This window comes from Suncus etruscus, chromosome 6 (assembly GCF_024139225.1).
Source record: "Suncus etruscus isolate mSunEtr1 chromosome 6, mSunEtr1.pri.cur, whole genome shotgun sequence".
In the NCBI taxonomy this organism is placed as follows: Eukaryota; Metazoa; Chordata; class Mammalia; order Eulipotyphla; family Soricidae; genus Suncus; species Suncus etruscus.
Window position 1 is genome coordinate 25,848,853 of NC_064853.1, and position 15,256 is coordinate 25,864,108.

Below are 15,256 nucleotides of genomic sequence, written 5' to 3' on the forward strand. Positions count from 1 at the left end.
TTGTGTTTTTTAATATTTTACTGAAATCATTGTGATTTCCAAAGTTCTTCAAAGTTGGGTTTCAGACATATAATGTATAAGTTTTGTATTTATTTATTTAATTTGTTTTGTTTTGGTCTTTGGGTCACAGCGGTAGTGCTCAGGGGTTACTCCTGGCTATGTGCTCAGAAATTGCTCCTGGCAGGCTTGTGGGACCATTTGGAATGCCGGGAATTGAACACAAGTCCAACCTGAGTTGGCCATGTGCAAGGCAAACTCCCTACTGCTGTGCTATCTCTCGGACCCCAAGTTTTGTATTTTTGTAAAATTTAAATCTATGGAGTCAAATTGCACTTGTTATATTAAAAGTTTACAGATTAACTATATGTTAATGTTTAGAACTTTTAAATGAGATGAGAATAACTGAAACATTTTTGTTAATCCTGATTGAAGGTTATTTCCATTGTCTAATTTACAGGTGTTTAATGGTTTACATTTGTAATTACATATATTTGGAGTTATAGTTATCTTACTTGTAAGTTTAATTTGAATAAACTGAAATGCTTATAAATATGGAATTCTTTTTCAGGCTCAACACAATACAAGAATGCTAGCTACTTATGCAGCTATTGATCCTAGAGTGCAGTACTTGGGATATACTATGAAAGTATTTGCTAAGGTATTTATGGATATGTTAGTGATCTCCTTTGTTATAATGCTCATGATAGTTGAAATGAAATACTGTTGTCAGACTTCTGAAAATTACTGAATTTTATCTGAGTTTTAAGAAAGAAATAGTAATAGATGGTTTAAATTTGTACCAGAGTGGGTTAATTCTTAAGTTTTTTTGTTTTTTTTTGTGTTCTATATGTGTAAGTCTAGCAGAACTTTCAGTAGTCAAGCTCTTTAGTGCAGTAATGATTTTCAGCAACAAGAGCAGCAGTTGGCATACATTGTAATTAAGAATCTGGGATGATGGGGCCAGAGCAATAGTGCAGTGGTAGGGCATTTGTCTTGCATGCAGCTGACACAGGATGGACCTCGGTTTGATCCCCAGTGCCCCATATGATTCCCCAAGCCAGGAGCGATTTTTTTTTCTTTTCCAGGAGCGATTTCTGAGCGCATAGCCAGGAGTAACCCCTAAGCATCAGTGGGTTTGCCTCCCCCCCCCCCCCCCCAAAAAAAAAGGTTCTGGGATGATAGTGGTTTGAGCAATAGTACTGTGCATAAGGCACTTGTCTTGCATGCAGCTAACCCAAATTCTATCTCCAAAATCCCATATGGTCTCCTGAATATTGCCAGGAGTAATGCATGAGTGCAGAGCCAGGAGAGTTTTTGGGCATGGCCCGGATTCAAATCCAAAATAAAACAAACAAGCAAAAAGAATCTGGGATGGTTAAGAAGTCTGATATAAGGGCCCGGAGAGATAGCACAGCGGCGTTTGCCTTGCAAGCAGCCGATCCAGGACCAAAGGTGGTTGGTTCGAATCCCGATGTCCCATATGGTCCCCCGAGCCTGCCAGGAGCTATTTCTAAGCAGACAGCCAGGAGTAACCCCTGGGCACCACCGGGTGTGGCCCCCAAACAAAAAACAAACAAAAGAAGTCTGATATTTGGATTTAATAGTAAATTTTTAAATGACAAAACAGTACCAGTGAAACCTCATGTTTCACTCATTCTAACAAAAGAGTAATGAATGGAATTTATTTTTATAACCTAGTTAAAAACTTTGTGATGGTTGAGATCTTTATATTCCTAGTGTCTACTGTATGGTACATAATGAATTGGTGAATGTTTGGTGTATGTGTTTTATGTTTCTTTCTTGGGGGTGGGCGGCATACCCTGCAGTGCTCAGAGGTTACTCCTGGTTCTGAGCAAAGAAATCACAGTGCCTGGCAGTCTTAGGGACAATTCAGGATGCTGGAGATTGAACCCAGGTCAGCCACATTCAAGGCAAATGCCCTACCCTCTGCTATCTCTTCAGTCCCCCTATGGTGTAAGAGTTTTAGTATATCTTACACTTTCATTTAATAAAGCCTACTCTACCAACATAATTTACATTGATATAAACATTCCTATACATGTCTTTGTAGACAAGAGTACATACTGAAAAAGAAAGGTATGCAGCTGCATAGTAAAAGTATATTTAATTGATGTATCTGCATTTTTATATTCACTTAGTGAAATGAGTTTTAACATGGTTGTTATATACATTACAGTTATATTACAGTTTTGGTAAAAAAAAAAAAATTTGGCTCGGCAGTGCTGAGGGGTTACTCCTGGCTCAATGCTCAGAAATCGCTCCTGGCAGGCTCAGGGACCACATGGGATGTCGGGATTCGAACCTCCGACTTTCTGCATGTAGGGCAAATGCCTTACCTCCATGCTATCTCTCTGGCCCCCTTACATGAAATTTTTGAGGTGTTTTGTTTTTGGTGATAGAGAAGGAATCAAAGCCAGGACCTAAGACGTGTATAATATACATCCACTGCTCTGTCACATCCCTGGATATTTTTTTTAATTAAAGTTTATTTTGAGGAGTAGAGAGATATTATTGGCACTTGCATTGCATACACCCAACCGAGGTTCCATCCCCAGAATCCTATTTGGCTACCTGAGCACCACCAAGAGTGATTCCTAAGTGCAGAGCTCAGGAATGAAGTCTTGTACACAGCCAGATGTGATCCAGAAACAAATTAAAAATTATTTTGAGGGCCCGGAGAGATAGCACAGCGGCGTTTGCCTTGCAAGCAGCCGATCCAGGACCAAAGGTGGTTGGTTCGAATCCCAGTGTCCCGTATGGTCCCCCGTGCCTGCCAGGAGCTATTTCTGAGCAGACAGCTAGGAGTAACCCCTGGGCACTGCCGGGTGTGGCCCAAAAACAAAAACAAAAAAAAAATTATTTTGAACAGCTAACAGATACATATAGTTTAAGATTCAAAAGGCATAAAGGTGTTTCTAATAGTTGAAAATACCCCTTATGCGCCTCTTTAGCCAGCTAGTACCTCTTGCTGAAAGCAGACAGTATTAAAATTTTCCCGTGTGATTTTGTGTGTGGTGGGTTGTGTCCCAGATGCTAAAATGGGAAATGGGTTCCCCTCCCAGTGATATGCATTCAGGTGGGCCAACACGTCTAAGAGGATTGGATGCTACTTATTCCCTAGGGTGTGAGACTATCAGAGCTATACTTTTTGGTGCTCAGAAAACTCAAAGCTACCCAGTGATGTTCTGGAAACCATATGATGCCAGGCATTGAATCACAACAATTCATGCAAGGCATGCTCTTAACCCCTATACTATCTCAGTGACCCCTCTCAGGTGGTTTTTTTTTTTTTTTTTTTTTTTATAATTACAAGTATAAATGTCCTGAAACATTAGTTACTTCACTGAGCAAAATACGTTAGAGATTAATTTCTATTAGTGTGTACTAAGAACTCCCCCTCCCTGAGCAGTGTTGGAAAATAAAAGGCAAGCACTGCAAACACCCTCCCCTCACCCTTTCTGTTTCTTTTTTCTTTTGGGCAAGGCTTAATGAGGGCCTCCAGGGGCCAGTTCTAGCAAGATATGGCCCACTCTGTTGGCTAAAGGATTTAATCCTCAAAAAAAAAAAAAAAAGTGGGGGCCGGGCGGTGGCGCTGGAGGTAAGGTGCCTGCCTTGCCTGCGCTAGCCTAGGACGGACCGCGGTTCGATCCCCCGGCTCCCATATGGTCCCCCAAGAAGCCAGGAGCAACTTCTGAGCGCATAGCCAGGAGTAACCCCTGAGCGTCACAGGGTGTGGCCCAAAAACCAAAAAAAAAAAAAAAAAGGATTTAATCCTTAGCCATAGCCATGTGGTGTTGCTTCAATCCAGAGGTACTGAGTGCCTCTGAGGTCAGTTTAACAGCACTCTGGTAACTTGCCTTGTCCACAATCAAACTCTTGTTATTTGAGCTGTCCTTCTGGTCATCTGGTCCTATTTTATTTTGGTGGTGGTTGGGGCCACCAGTTTTTTCTTGGCCTTTGTGCTCTGAAATCGCCCCTGGCAGGCTTGGGGGAATCCTATGGTATGCTGAGAATCGAACCTGGGTCCTTCCTGGGTCAGCCGCGTGCAAGGCAAATGCCCTACTGCTGTGCTATTGCTCTGGCCCCATCTGGTCCCTTTTAAAATTGACTATACCGATGCTGCAGAGAGGACTGCAGGTAGAGTATTTGTTTTGTACATGGCCAACACAGATTTGATCCCTGGTATCCCTGAGCACTGCCAGGTGTGATCTCTGAGCATAGCTGGGTGTGATTCTTCACCCCACCCAGTTTAAAAATATTAAAAAAAGAAAATGGCTTTATAGTATTCCATTTTATATATATATATATATAGCTGTCAGTTTTTAAAGACTTTGCCGTAATTATCAGGGTTTTTTTTTTTTTGTGTGTGTGGTTTTTGGGTTACACCCGGCAGTGCTCAGGGGAAACTCCTGGCTCCATGCTCAGAAATTGCTCCTGGCAGGCACGGGGGACCATATGGGAAGCTGAATTCGAACTGATGACCTTCTTCATGAAAGGCAAACGCCTTACCTTCATGTTATCTTTCCGGCCCCAATTATCAATGTTATAATTTAAAAAATTCACCATTTCATTTTCATTCTTTGCTTATTTACAAGATACAGCCTCAGAATGTCTAGGCAAATATTGCTTACTTTATAATTGTAATATTGTATAATTATAATGCAAAATTATTCTTTAGAGTATGCCACTTTATACTATAATTTGTAATATGATTGAAATTTTGTTGACTTCTTGATGGATTAAAAAATGTCTTGGGGGCCCGGAGAGATAGCACAGCAGCGTTTGCCTTGCAAGCAGCCAATTCAGGACCAAAAGTGGTTGGTTCGAATCCTGGTGTCCCATATGGTCCCCCGAGCCTGCCAGGAGCTATTTCTGAGCAGACAGCCAGGAGTAACCCCTGAGCACCGCCGGGTGTGGCCCCCCCTCCAAAAAAAAAAGTCTTGGGGCTGGAGAGATAGTGTGGAGGTAGGGCATTTGCCTTGCATGCAGAAGGACAGTGGTTCGAATCCTGGCATCCCATATGTTTCCCCGAGTCTGCCAGGAGCGATTTCTGAGTGCAGAACTGGGAGTAATTCCTGAGCACTGCCAGGTGTGACCCAACCCCCCTCCCCCCACCAAAAAAAAGATGTCTTGGGACTGGTAGGGTGATTGCATTGCATGCGGCTGACTCAAGTTTAGTCCCTTGTACTCCACACTTTCCCCTAGTCCTACCAGGAGTCATTCTTGAGCACACTTTCAGTGATCCCTGAGCACAATTCCTTGAGCATTGAAGGGTATCATTCTAAAACAAAAGATAAATGAAAAAGTAGTGTGTCTTGAAGAAGTTGCTATTTCTCCCTGGATCTAGATTCTGAAATTTTATTTTCACTCATGTTTCTTTAGCGATGTGACATTGGAGATGCTTCCAGGGGAAGTTTATCTTCCTATGCTTATATCCTTATGGTGCTGTATTTTCTGCAGCAAAGAAAACCACCTGTTATTCCGGTTCTACAAGAGGTAGGTGTTTAAGAAAACTACAAATAAATTTATGATAATAGTTGATCTAACAATAGAAGAATTTGCTTAGTTCATGAGATTATATAAGGGCTGATAAAGCTTAGAAGACATCCTAAACTTTCGAAAATTTTGCTACAGGAGATTATAGACTAGTAAAGATTAGATGGAATGTATTATTAAATATTTTACACAACATTTGTATGTCACACAATGAATTCTGAGAACACTGCAGATGATCTTGGGTATAGTACTTTTGTTTTCAAGTTAAAATGGAAAAGAATTTTTAAAAAAGTTTCATATAAACTCACATTCATGTATAGTGTTGATGCAATCAAGTGTGTTTTTCAGATTTTTCTCTCTCTTTCTGCCTGGCAATAAGTTTGATTTTATTCCTAGGTATATTTTGGTCGACTTTGAAATTTGGTTGGGAGAAAATCCAAGGAAATTCTTACTCATCTCTGTAAGGTCATGTTAATTTCATCAAGCTTAAGAATATACATCAAGGGAAACAGATTATAGTTATATTCATACAAATTTGATGAGATATAAGGAAAGCAGTAGTTTTTTTTTTTTTTTTTAAATAACACTGATTCATATAAGCTTTGATAGGCATGGCAAAGATTGCTTGTCTTGCATGCGGCTGACCTGGGTTTGAACCCTAGGACCCCATATCATCCCCTTTGCCTTTCCAGGTCTGATCCCTGAGTGCAGAGTTAGGAATAAACCTTGAATACTCTGGGTGTTGTCCCCAAAAACAAATAAACAAACAAAAACAAAAGGGAAAAGAACTAAGCACGCCATCTGGTGGGTGCCTGATGACCTCAGTAAGGGCTTTTCTTTTTTAATCATTCTAATTAATGTTTTAGCAGTATTTTCTTCCCTCTTTTGGAAGAGAAGTAGAACTGAAGTGACTCTTCCACAGAAATATTTTCATATCTATGTTGGTTAATGTTTCTTTTTTAATAACAGTTTCAGGCATTCTGTAGATTAATGTACACCAGGATGTTTGAACTTTAGCATGGATTTTGTTAGTCAAGATTGTTCTCTATTATTTTATTATTGTTAAGGCTTTTACAGTGGGATCTTATGCATGATTGCTCCACTAAGAACTCAGTAGCTCCCACTTGGACAGGATATGCTGAATAACAACAATGGGGCACAAATTTGTTTTTATGGGATTTTTTTTTTTTTTTTGGTTTTTGGTTTTTGGGCCACACCCGGCAGTGCTCAGGGGTTACTCCTAGCTGTCTGCTCAGAAATAGCTCCTGGCAGGCACGGGGGACCATATGGGACACTGGGATTCGAACCAACAACCTTTGGTCCTGGATTGGCTGCTTGCAAGGCAAACGCCGCTGTGCTATCTCTCCGGGCCCTTTATGGGATTTTTCTATTCTTCCATTATATTACCTGTTTTTGTGGAGCCACTGGGGCAGCATGATATATTGAAAGTGCAGGATTATGTAGATGGAGCTAAATGGTCTGAATTCTAATTGACATTGCGACTTTCAACAATTTTTTTGACTTCCAAGTCATAGTTGTATCGTCAATAAAACAATCATAGTTTTATTTCAATATTGGTAAAGTAACTAGAGACATCAAATGTCTCTGTAGGTACTAAAATAGATGTTCATAAATGAAGATGATGATTAATTTTATTATTATCTGCATCTTCATTAAAATTACTGGGAAAATGTGGGCCAAAGAGAAAAGATAGCCTAGTGAGCTTTAGCACATGATTTGCATCTGGAAGGCTCAGGTTCAATCTTCAGTACTGCATGATTCCCAAGCCCACTGATAGTGACCCTAAGACCAGGGGGGGTGAAAAGGTTATTGTGAAAATGTAGATAGAGCTGACATAGCCATCTATCTTCAAGAGCTCTCTCCATTATCTGCTTAACAGACAGTGATGAGATAGTTCATGGGATGTTTGTCTTCATAGAAAACTCTAATTGTGGGGGGCTTTGTGATACATATGAACTGATGATATATATGGATTTTTGCTTCTGGCCTTTTTTTGCTTATCATATCGGACCCCATTGTCCATTGCTCTGGCATCATTTAAGTATTGATCATTGGCACCGATCAACTTTTAAGGGTAAGGATATGTTTAATGAAGCTGATGATCTTTGGTTCAATTTATAATCAAATCTAGACTTAAGAGATTCAGTATAAGTACAGATCAACTAAGAGTATTTTTTCTGTTAATAATACAAAACTTCCTAGATAAAAATATTTACTAAGCAGAATGATTTTATTTTCTAGTAAGTCATGATAAAATGTGAATTTTAACACAGTAATTTATGCTAAAGACTAAGAAGTGTTATTCAGACTTGTTAGTATGATTTTCTGTTTTCTTAGTTTTTATCAGTTTTAAACTCAAAATTTAAAGGTTGAACTTGAAGACCTTCAAGTTTGATTGTGTGCATGAGGTACTTTCAGTAATTAAGTTTATAGAGATAGGAAGTAAAAAAAAAGTAGAATACTGTGGGCTGGAGGGCTAGTAGTGGTAAGGTGCTTGTCTTGCATGCACCTGACCTAGTCTCTATTCCCAACATTGCATAGGTCCCTCGTGGCCCCCTTATTTTTTCCAGGAGTGATGCCTTAGTACAGAACGTGGAGTAAGCCCTGCATACAGCTGGGTGTGGCATGCACATGCACACATTCTTTTTCCCCAAACATGACACGTAGTGCTTGGCAGGAACATGGACATTGCGAGCTGTTAAATTTATTGTTTTATTTATAACACTAATGTACATATTACTGATGATTATGCACTTAAGATTATTAAGATGAAACTGTAAATTTAATTTTTTTTGGTAAAATTTAAATTTTTAACAGTGTGGGGAGATAATGTAGCAAGTAAGGCATTTGCCATGCAAGTCTGCTGGTTTCTATCCCCAACATTCCATATGGTAACTCTGAGCCTGCCGGGAGTAATTCTGGGTATAAAAGCCAGGAGTAAGTTCTGGGTGTAGCCTAAAATCTAAAAATATGATTAAAACAAAAAATTTTAATGGATAACAGTTTCTCATTTTAGCAACTAAATAAACACTAGTTATCATAACATGTCTAGTAATCACCACTAACCATTGTGGGCCTCTACCTCTCCACCACCCTCATACTTAATCTCTGGTATCAATAAGATGGTTACTTTCTTGGGTTTTTTTGTTTTGCTTTATTTTGTTTATTGGCGACACCTGGGGATGCTCAGGGCTTAATCCTGGCTCTGCACTCAGGAAGTAACTACTCCTGGCAGTGCTTGGGATACCATAGGACAGGGGTGGCGAACAAGTTCGACACAGAGCCAAAATTTTAAACTGTGAGAGTCACAGAGCCACACCACGCAGTGACCTGCCAAAACAAACACTCACACAATAATCTATTAAACATATTGCATTTTGCCATTTTGAGAGAGTGAGGATAAAAATCCTGTTCACCACCCCTGCCATAGGATGCTGGAGATTGAATTTGGGTCAGCCACATGCAAGGCAAGTGTATCTATCTGCTGTACTATTGCCCCAAGATGATAACTTCTTTACTTATTATGTGTACTTACCACAAACTACTGCAATAGTTAGCAGTAGATATTTAAACATTAGAATGAAACAATAAAATGGAAGAGTATAAGTGTGTTTCTTTGGGGGGGGGTGGATCACACCCAGCAGCGCTCAGGCATTGCTCCTGGGTCTGCACTCAGAAATCACTCCTGGCAGGCTCGGGGGACCATATGGGATGCCAGGATTCGAACCACCGTCCTTCTGCGTGCAAGGCAGATGTCCTACCTCCATGCTATCTCTCCGGCCCCTAAGTGTGCTTCTTGTACAATTATGATTGAATTATTTGTCAGGTTTTAGAGAGATGACTAAGTCTGAGTTTGATTGTTGTCGAGAGAAAAAAGGAAATGTAAAAGAGTAGTTAAATTTTTCTTCAGGAAAATCAGACACTCTGAAACATTAGGATTTATACAAACAAGTAAACCAGTGGTAATACACTATAAAACCCAGAGGTTCATTCTTGGTTACCAGCCATTGTAGTTGGGGTTAAACCATAGTTGTTACTCAGAATACTCTAAAAAATAATCAAGATCTAAAGAGATAGCTTGTATTATTTTTATATAGCAAAATAATAGCAATATAATACATAGGGGCATAATAGGTTTTGACTTTAAAAGTTATAATTTTCAAGATCTTTGATCTTTTGTTTAGACACTATTATTTGAATTGTCATGCTTCTGCATTTTTTTTTGTTTTAATGAGTCGGAATTTTTGCTAATTGTATATGATTGTTAGATACATCTTCTAACTACAAAAAGTGAAAAAGTCTTAGATAAAATCCCTATGAACTCTATCTTTAGTTAAACATGCTTGCAAGGGGCTGAAGTGATAGCACAGCAGTAAGGCATTTGCCTTGCACGTGGCTGACCCAGGACAGGCCCACGGTCTATCCCAAGCATCCCATAAGGTCCCCCAAGCCTGATAATAGCGATTTCTGAGCACAGAGCCAGGAGTAACCCTTGAGTGCTGTCGGGTATGGCCCCAAACCAATAAAGAAATTAAAAAAAAAACATGCTTCTAAGATATATATATATATATTATAAGATAAATATAATTACTCAGCAAACATTAGCTATTCTTTATTTGGCAGTCTAATGTAAGAATTTTGACTCTGGAGATAAGGAATATAACACATTGACATTGATGGTTGTAGCTTGAATATAACTCAAATAATACAACTTGTAGTTCCAGCATCAACATGTTTTTGATTCTTTTGTTGTTGTTGTTGTTGTTCTTACTTCTGTAGATGAATTTGTAAATCATTATTCTATTTAAAAATGGAAGGAGTTGGCGCCGTAGAGATAGCACAGCAGTAGGGCTTTTGCCTTGCATGCAGAAGGATGGTTCGAATCCCGGCATCCTATATGATCCCCCAAGCTTCCCAGTAGAGTGTAGAGCCAGGAGTAGCCCCAGATCGTTGCCGGGTGTGACACACCCCCATCCCCAAAAAAAGGAGTTGATTTGGGCACGGGACTCAGTGATAGAGCCTTTAATGCATGAGACCTTCGTTTGACCCCTGGAAATTGTGAACAAGAAAAATTGGGAGGAGCCATGAGAGACTAACTTATCTAAAGATTTTAAAGTGTATTTTTGTGGGACTGGAGCTGTAGTTAGTATAGTAAGCATTTGCCTTATATGTGGCTGACCTGAGTTCAATCTCTGATGTCCCTACAGTCCCCCAAGCATTGCTAGGAGTAATATCCGAGTGCGGGGCCAGGAGTAACCTCTAAATATTGCCAAGCATACCCCAATGTCCCCTTCCCCAAACCCATTCCCCAAAAAGATGTATTTTGGTAAATTCTGGTATTCATTTAGATTTAGATGATGAATGGGGAGTAAAAGATAGGGTGAGTATTTTCTGTACCCATGTTTCTATCACAGTAACTCTGCTTTGTTCTGTTTTATATGTTGAAGTCTAGTGTATAACAAGCCATTTCTTAACTGGACTGACACAAGAAAGCAAGATAGGCTATTTATTTATTTGTTAGTTTATTTATGGCCATACCTAGTGGTATTTATGGCCATACTTAGTGGTGCTCAGGGGTTACTCTTGACTCTATGCTCAGGAACTACTCCTAGTGCTGTACTCTTTCTAGGACCCCCACATGCTAACTTTAAACCTGTTGTAGCACTATTTTGTGTAGTTTAAAGATAGCAGATAGGTTTTTTTTTTTGTTTGTTTGTTTTGTTTTTGCAGATAGCTCTTTATGAAGTGCCTGTCTTAGATGTGGGAGACCTGGGTTCAATCTTCAACTGCATGATGCCTTGAGTACATTGTCACCCCCATAGCACCATTTGGGTATTGCTTTCAAAACAAAATAAAAATACTATAGAAATAGTATACAGATAGTATACAAAAAATACTATAGAAGATAACTCATAATTGCCTACAGGGTTTTGACTAGACAAATCCATCTTTTCTACTTTTATTACAGTTAAGTAGCATTACTTCCCTAACCTCCACTTCTTTAGGAAAGAAAATTATTATTCCAAATTAATCCTGGAGATTTTACAGTATTCATCAAGGACAGCTACATTTCTTTTTTGTTTTGTTTTGTTTTGGGGTCATACCCAGCAGTGCTCAGGAATTAGTCCTAATATGGCTCTGGGGACAAGGACAGCTACATTTCTTTTGATTTTTTTTTTTTATTTTTGTTTTGGGGTCATACCCAGCAGTGCTCAGGAATTAGTTCTAATATGGCTCTGGGGACTATAAGGGATACTAGGATGGAACCTTTTTTGTTTGTTTTGTTTTTTGCTTTTAAATCAGTGACCTAGGATTTTCCAGCTTCATCTGATAGATATGACTAAAGGTATCTAAACCTTTTCTCAGTTTCATTGAATCTGGTTATACAGCCAGTAGGTAATAGGTTGTATAGGGCTACCTTTATGATCCTTTGTTATCTTTTGGTGACAATACTGTCTCTGAAAGGGCTTTTTTTTGTTTTGTTTTGTTTACTTCATTAATTTTGAACTTTTTTTTACTGACCATGTTAGTATCCAATAATATTTAAAAAGTCATTTGTTTAATCTTAGGCTCTTAAGATTGTATCTAAAAATATTAAATGTTTATATTTTGGAGCCACATCCTATATGTAGTGTGTGTGAGGATCATTTCTGGTGCTATGTTCAGCATGCGCCACTCTCAGTGGTGTGTGGCAAACCATGAAGAACCATGGAACCTGTGACTCCCACATGCACATACCTTCTGTGCTCTCTCTCTGGCCCCTCTTAATATCTTTTTTTATCTTTCCTTAATATGTCTTTTCTTAAGGTCTAGTCTTTCTGATATATTGGATTCATTAATCTTTACTTTTGGAAGATGTTTATTATGTCTTCATAGGTATATTCTAAGATGAAGTGAGGCTTTTTGAGTGGATGACTTAAAATAATACTACACTAATTTTTTTTTTATGCAGATCTTTGATGGAAAGCAGATTCCACAGAGAATGGTTGATGGATGGAATGCTTTTTTTTTTGATAAAACAGAAGAACTGGTAATTTTTTCATAGTCTTTATGTTGGAGAATATTTGCTGATAATCGATTTATTTCCATAATTTAATGCTTTTACTTTGGCTTGGACTACATATTTTGATTAAATCTTTTGTTTTTTTAACCTGTAGAAAAAACGTTTACCTTCACTTGGAAAGAACACAGAAACATTAGGAGAACTTTGGTTGGGACTACTTCGCTTTTATACAGAAGAATTTGACTTTAAGGAATATGTAATTAGCATTCGACAGAAAAAGCTGTTGACAACCTTTGAGAAACAGTGGACATCCAAATGCATTGCAATTGAAGGTAACCATTTACCTTAAGTCACTTAACTCCAATAAAATAACAGCAAAATGCCAGAATTTCATCTGGCTAAAGAAAGGAAGAAGAAAATAAGTCATTTAAAATCTGAATGGGACTGGAGCGATAGCACAGCAGTAGGGGGTTTGCCTTGCACGTGGCCAATTCAGGATGGACCTTGGTTCAATCCCCAGCATCCTGTATGGCTCCCCAAGTCAGGAGTGATTTGTGAGTGCATAGCCAAGAGTAACACCTGAGCATCATGGCCCAAAAACCCAACCAACCAAACCAAACAAAACAAAAACTGAGTGATCTGAGGCCAGAGCAATAGCATAGTGATAGGATTTTTGCCTTGCATGCTGTTGACCTGGATTCTATATCTGCCACTGATTGTCATCTGATGTAGGCCCCCCACACAAAGACAAAAACAGTTTTTTAATCTGAAAGATTTTCTTCTTGATTTTTATCAGTTTCTTTATAATTTTAATGAGTAACTTGTTATATCTAATTCTAGTTATAACTACTACGCATGCATCTTTTGTTATAAATAGTATACTTTAAAGTCTGAGGACCAGAGTGATAATATAGCATGTAGCATGCAGCTCATTTGTCTGCATGTGGCCAACCAGGGCTTGATTTCCGGCATTCATTCTCCCTCTCCCTACCTCTCTCCCTCTCTCCCTCTCTCCCTCTCCCTCTCCCTCTCTCCCTCTCCCTCTCTCCCTCTCCCTCTCTCCCTCCCCCTCTCTCCCTCCCCCTCTCCCCTCTCTCTCCCTCTCCCTCCCTCTCTCCCTCTCCCTCCCTCCCTCCCTCTCCCTCTCTCTCCCTCCCTCCCCTCTCCCACCCTCTCTCCCCTCTCCTGGCTAGTGGGACCATATGGGATGCTGGGGGATCAAACCTCGGGTTCGTCCTAGGCTAGTGCCGGCAAAGCAGATGCCTTACTGCTCCATGCCACCGCTTTGGCCCCTTGAACAATGCCAGTTATGGCTCTAACCAAATAATAAATAAATAAATAAAAATCTGATCTGTTTTTTCTTTCTTTTTTAATAGATCCTTTTGACTTGAATCATAACCTTGGTGCTGGAGTTTCTAGAAAAAGTAAGTTTTAGTACATGTCTAGCAATCACTTTTTTAAGTTTTCTGCATTAAAATCTATATCTTTATTGTTTACTTCTTTCTTTGATAGTGACCAATTTCATCATGAAGGCATTTATCAATGGAAGGAAACTTTTTGGTACTCCCTTTTATCCACTCATTGGAAGAGAAGCTGTGAGTTTATATGACTTTTGAATCTCTTATAACAAATTTTCCCCTTTGTTATTGGAAACCTGATCTTATTGCCAATAGTGGTAATAGAAACAAGGAAAGACACAAAATGGTATTTGAACATTATGTACAAGGTCTGTGGTTTGTAGAATGTATTAAATAAGCTTTCATTGAGTGAAAGATAAGAATAGTTAAAATGAAGTTAAAATAAACACACACATATCCACCACCACCACACCTTGCAGTGCTCAGAGTTCATTTCTAGTGGGCCTGGGGAATCAGAGGTGTACCTAAAACTAAACTAGAACTAACCATGTATAAGGAGGCCTGAGCCTTAATTCCTGTACCTCTGTACTGTGTCTGTAGATCCTAGTGAAAACAAATTTTAAAACTAATTATTAGAAGAGGTATTTGCTCTAATCTTGGTGTCACCCTGATAAGCTAAATTTGATGGCATAGAACTTTGTATGCACTTTGATCTTTTTCTTCTGGATTATTAGTTGTATAAAAGAATATGACTGATTTTTGTGTATTGATTTTGTAATCGACAACTTTGCTATATTAGTTTCTTGTTTCTAGGAGCTTTACTTGTGGGTTCTTTAGGATCCATTACTATACCATCTGCAAACAGTGATAATTTCACTTCTTTTCCAATCTGAACTTCTTTGATTACCTATTTTTTTTGTTTGTTTGATTTCTATTGCTAGGTAGGACTTCTGCAAGTTTTTCATTTAGTTATATCAGAAGGAGGGATAAAAACATTCTGAAAGATGATTTATGATTTATGTAAACCAAATACCCAATTGTAGAAGCAATAGTTTTTTACACAGTAAAATGCAATATAGCCCTTTATAGATATTATAAATCAACATAATGATTTATATGACATTTTAATGGTGGGATGAATCAGGAAACAATACCTAACCATTTGCTGATTACAGGAATCATATCTAAAATGAAAGGATAAGCACAGGCTCAGGATGAAAGGATAGAAAATAATCATAAAGCCATTGGTAAATCAAAAAAAAAAAAGAAAGAAAGAAAAAGAAAACTACTTAGACTGGGGTTAGAGTATTACAGTGGGTCGGGCACTCGTCTTAAACTCAGGTGACCTGGGTTTGAT

General features: G+C 38.7%; 1 protein-coding gene across 2 annotated transcripts in view; it reads left to right on the forward strand.

Annotated features, from left to right (window-relative positions):
- TUT4 (terminal uridylyl transferase 4) overlaps positions 1-15,256 on the forward strand; it is an 88,475-nt gene that overhangs the window by 58,964 nt on the left and 14,255 nt on the right. For both annotated transcript variants that reach the window (XM_049774617.1, XM_049774618.1), the window contains exons 18-23: positions 569-658; positions 5,404-5,517; positions 12,491-12,568; positions 12,696-12,873; positions 13,918-13,965; positions 14,054-14,136. In XM_049774617.1, the coding sequence (XP_049630574.1) occupies positions 569-658; positions 5,404-5,517; positions 12,491-12,568; positions 12,696-12,873; positions 13,918-13,965; positions 14,054-14,136 (591 nt within the window). The remainder of the gene's footprint in view (positions 1-568; positions 659-5,403; positions 5,518-12,490; positions 12,569-12,695; positions 12,874-13,917; positions 13,966-14,053; positions 14,137-15,256) is intronic.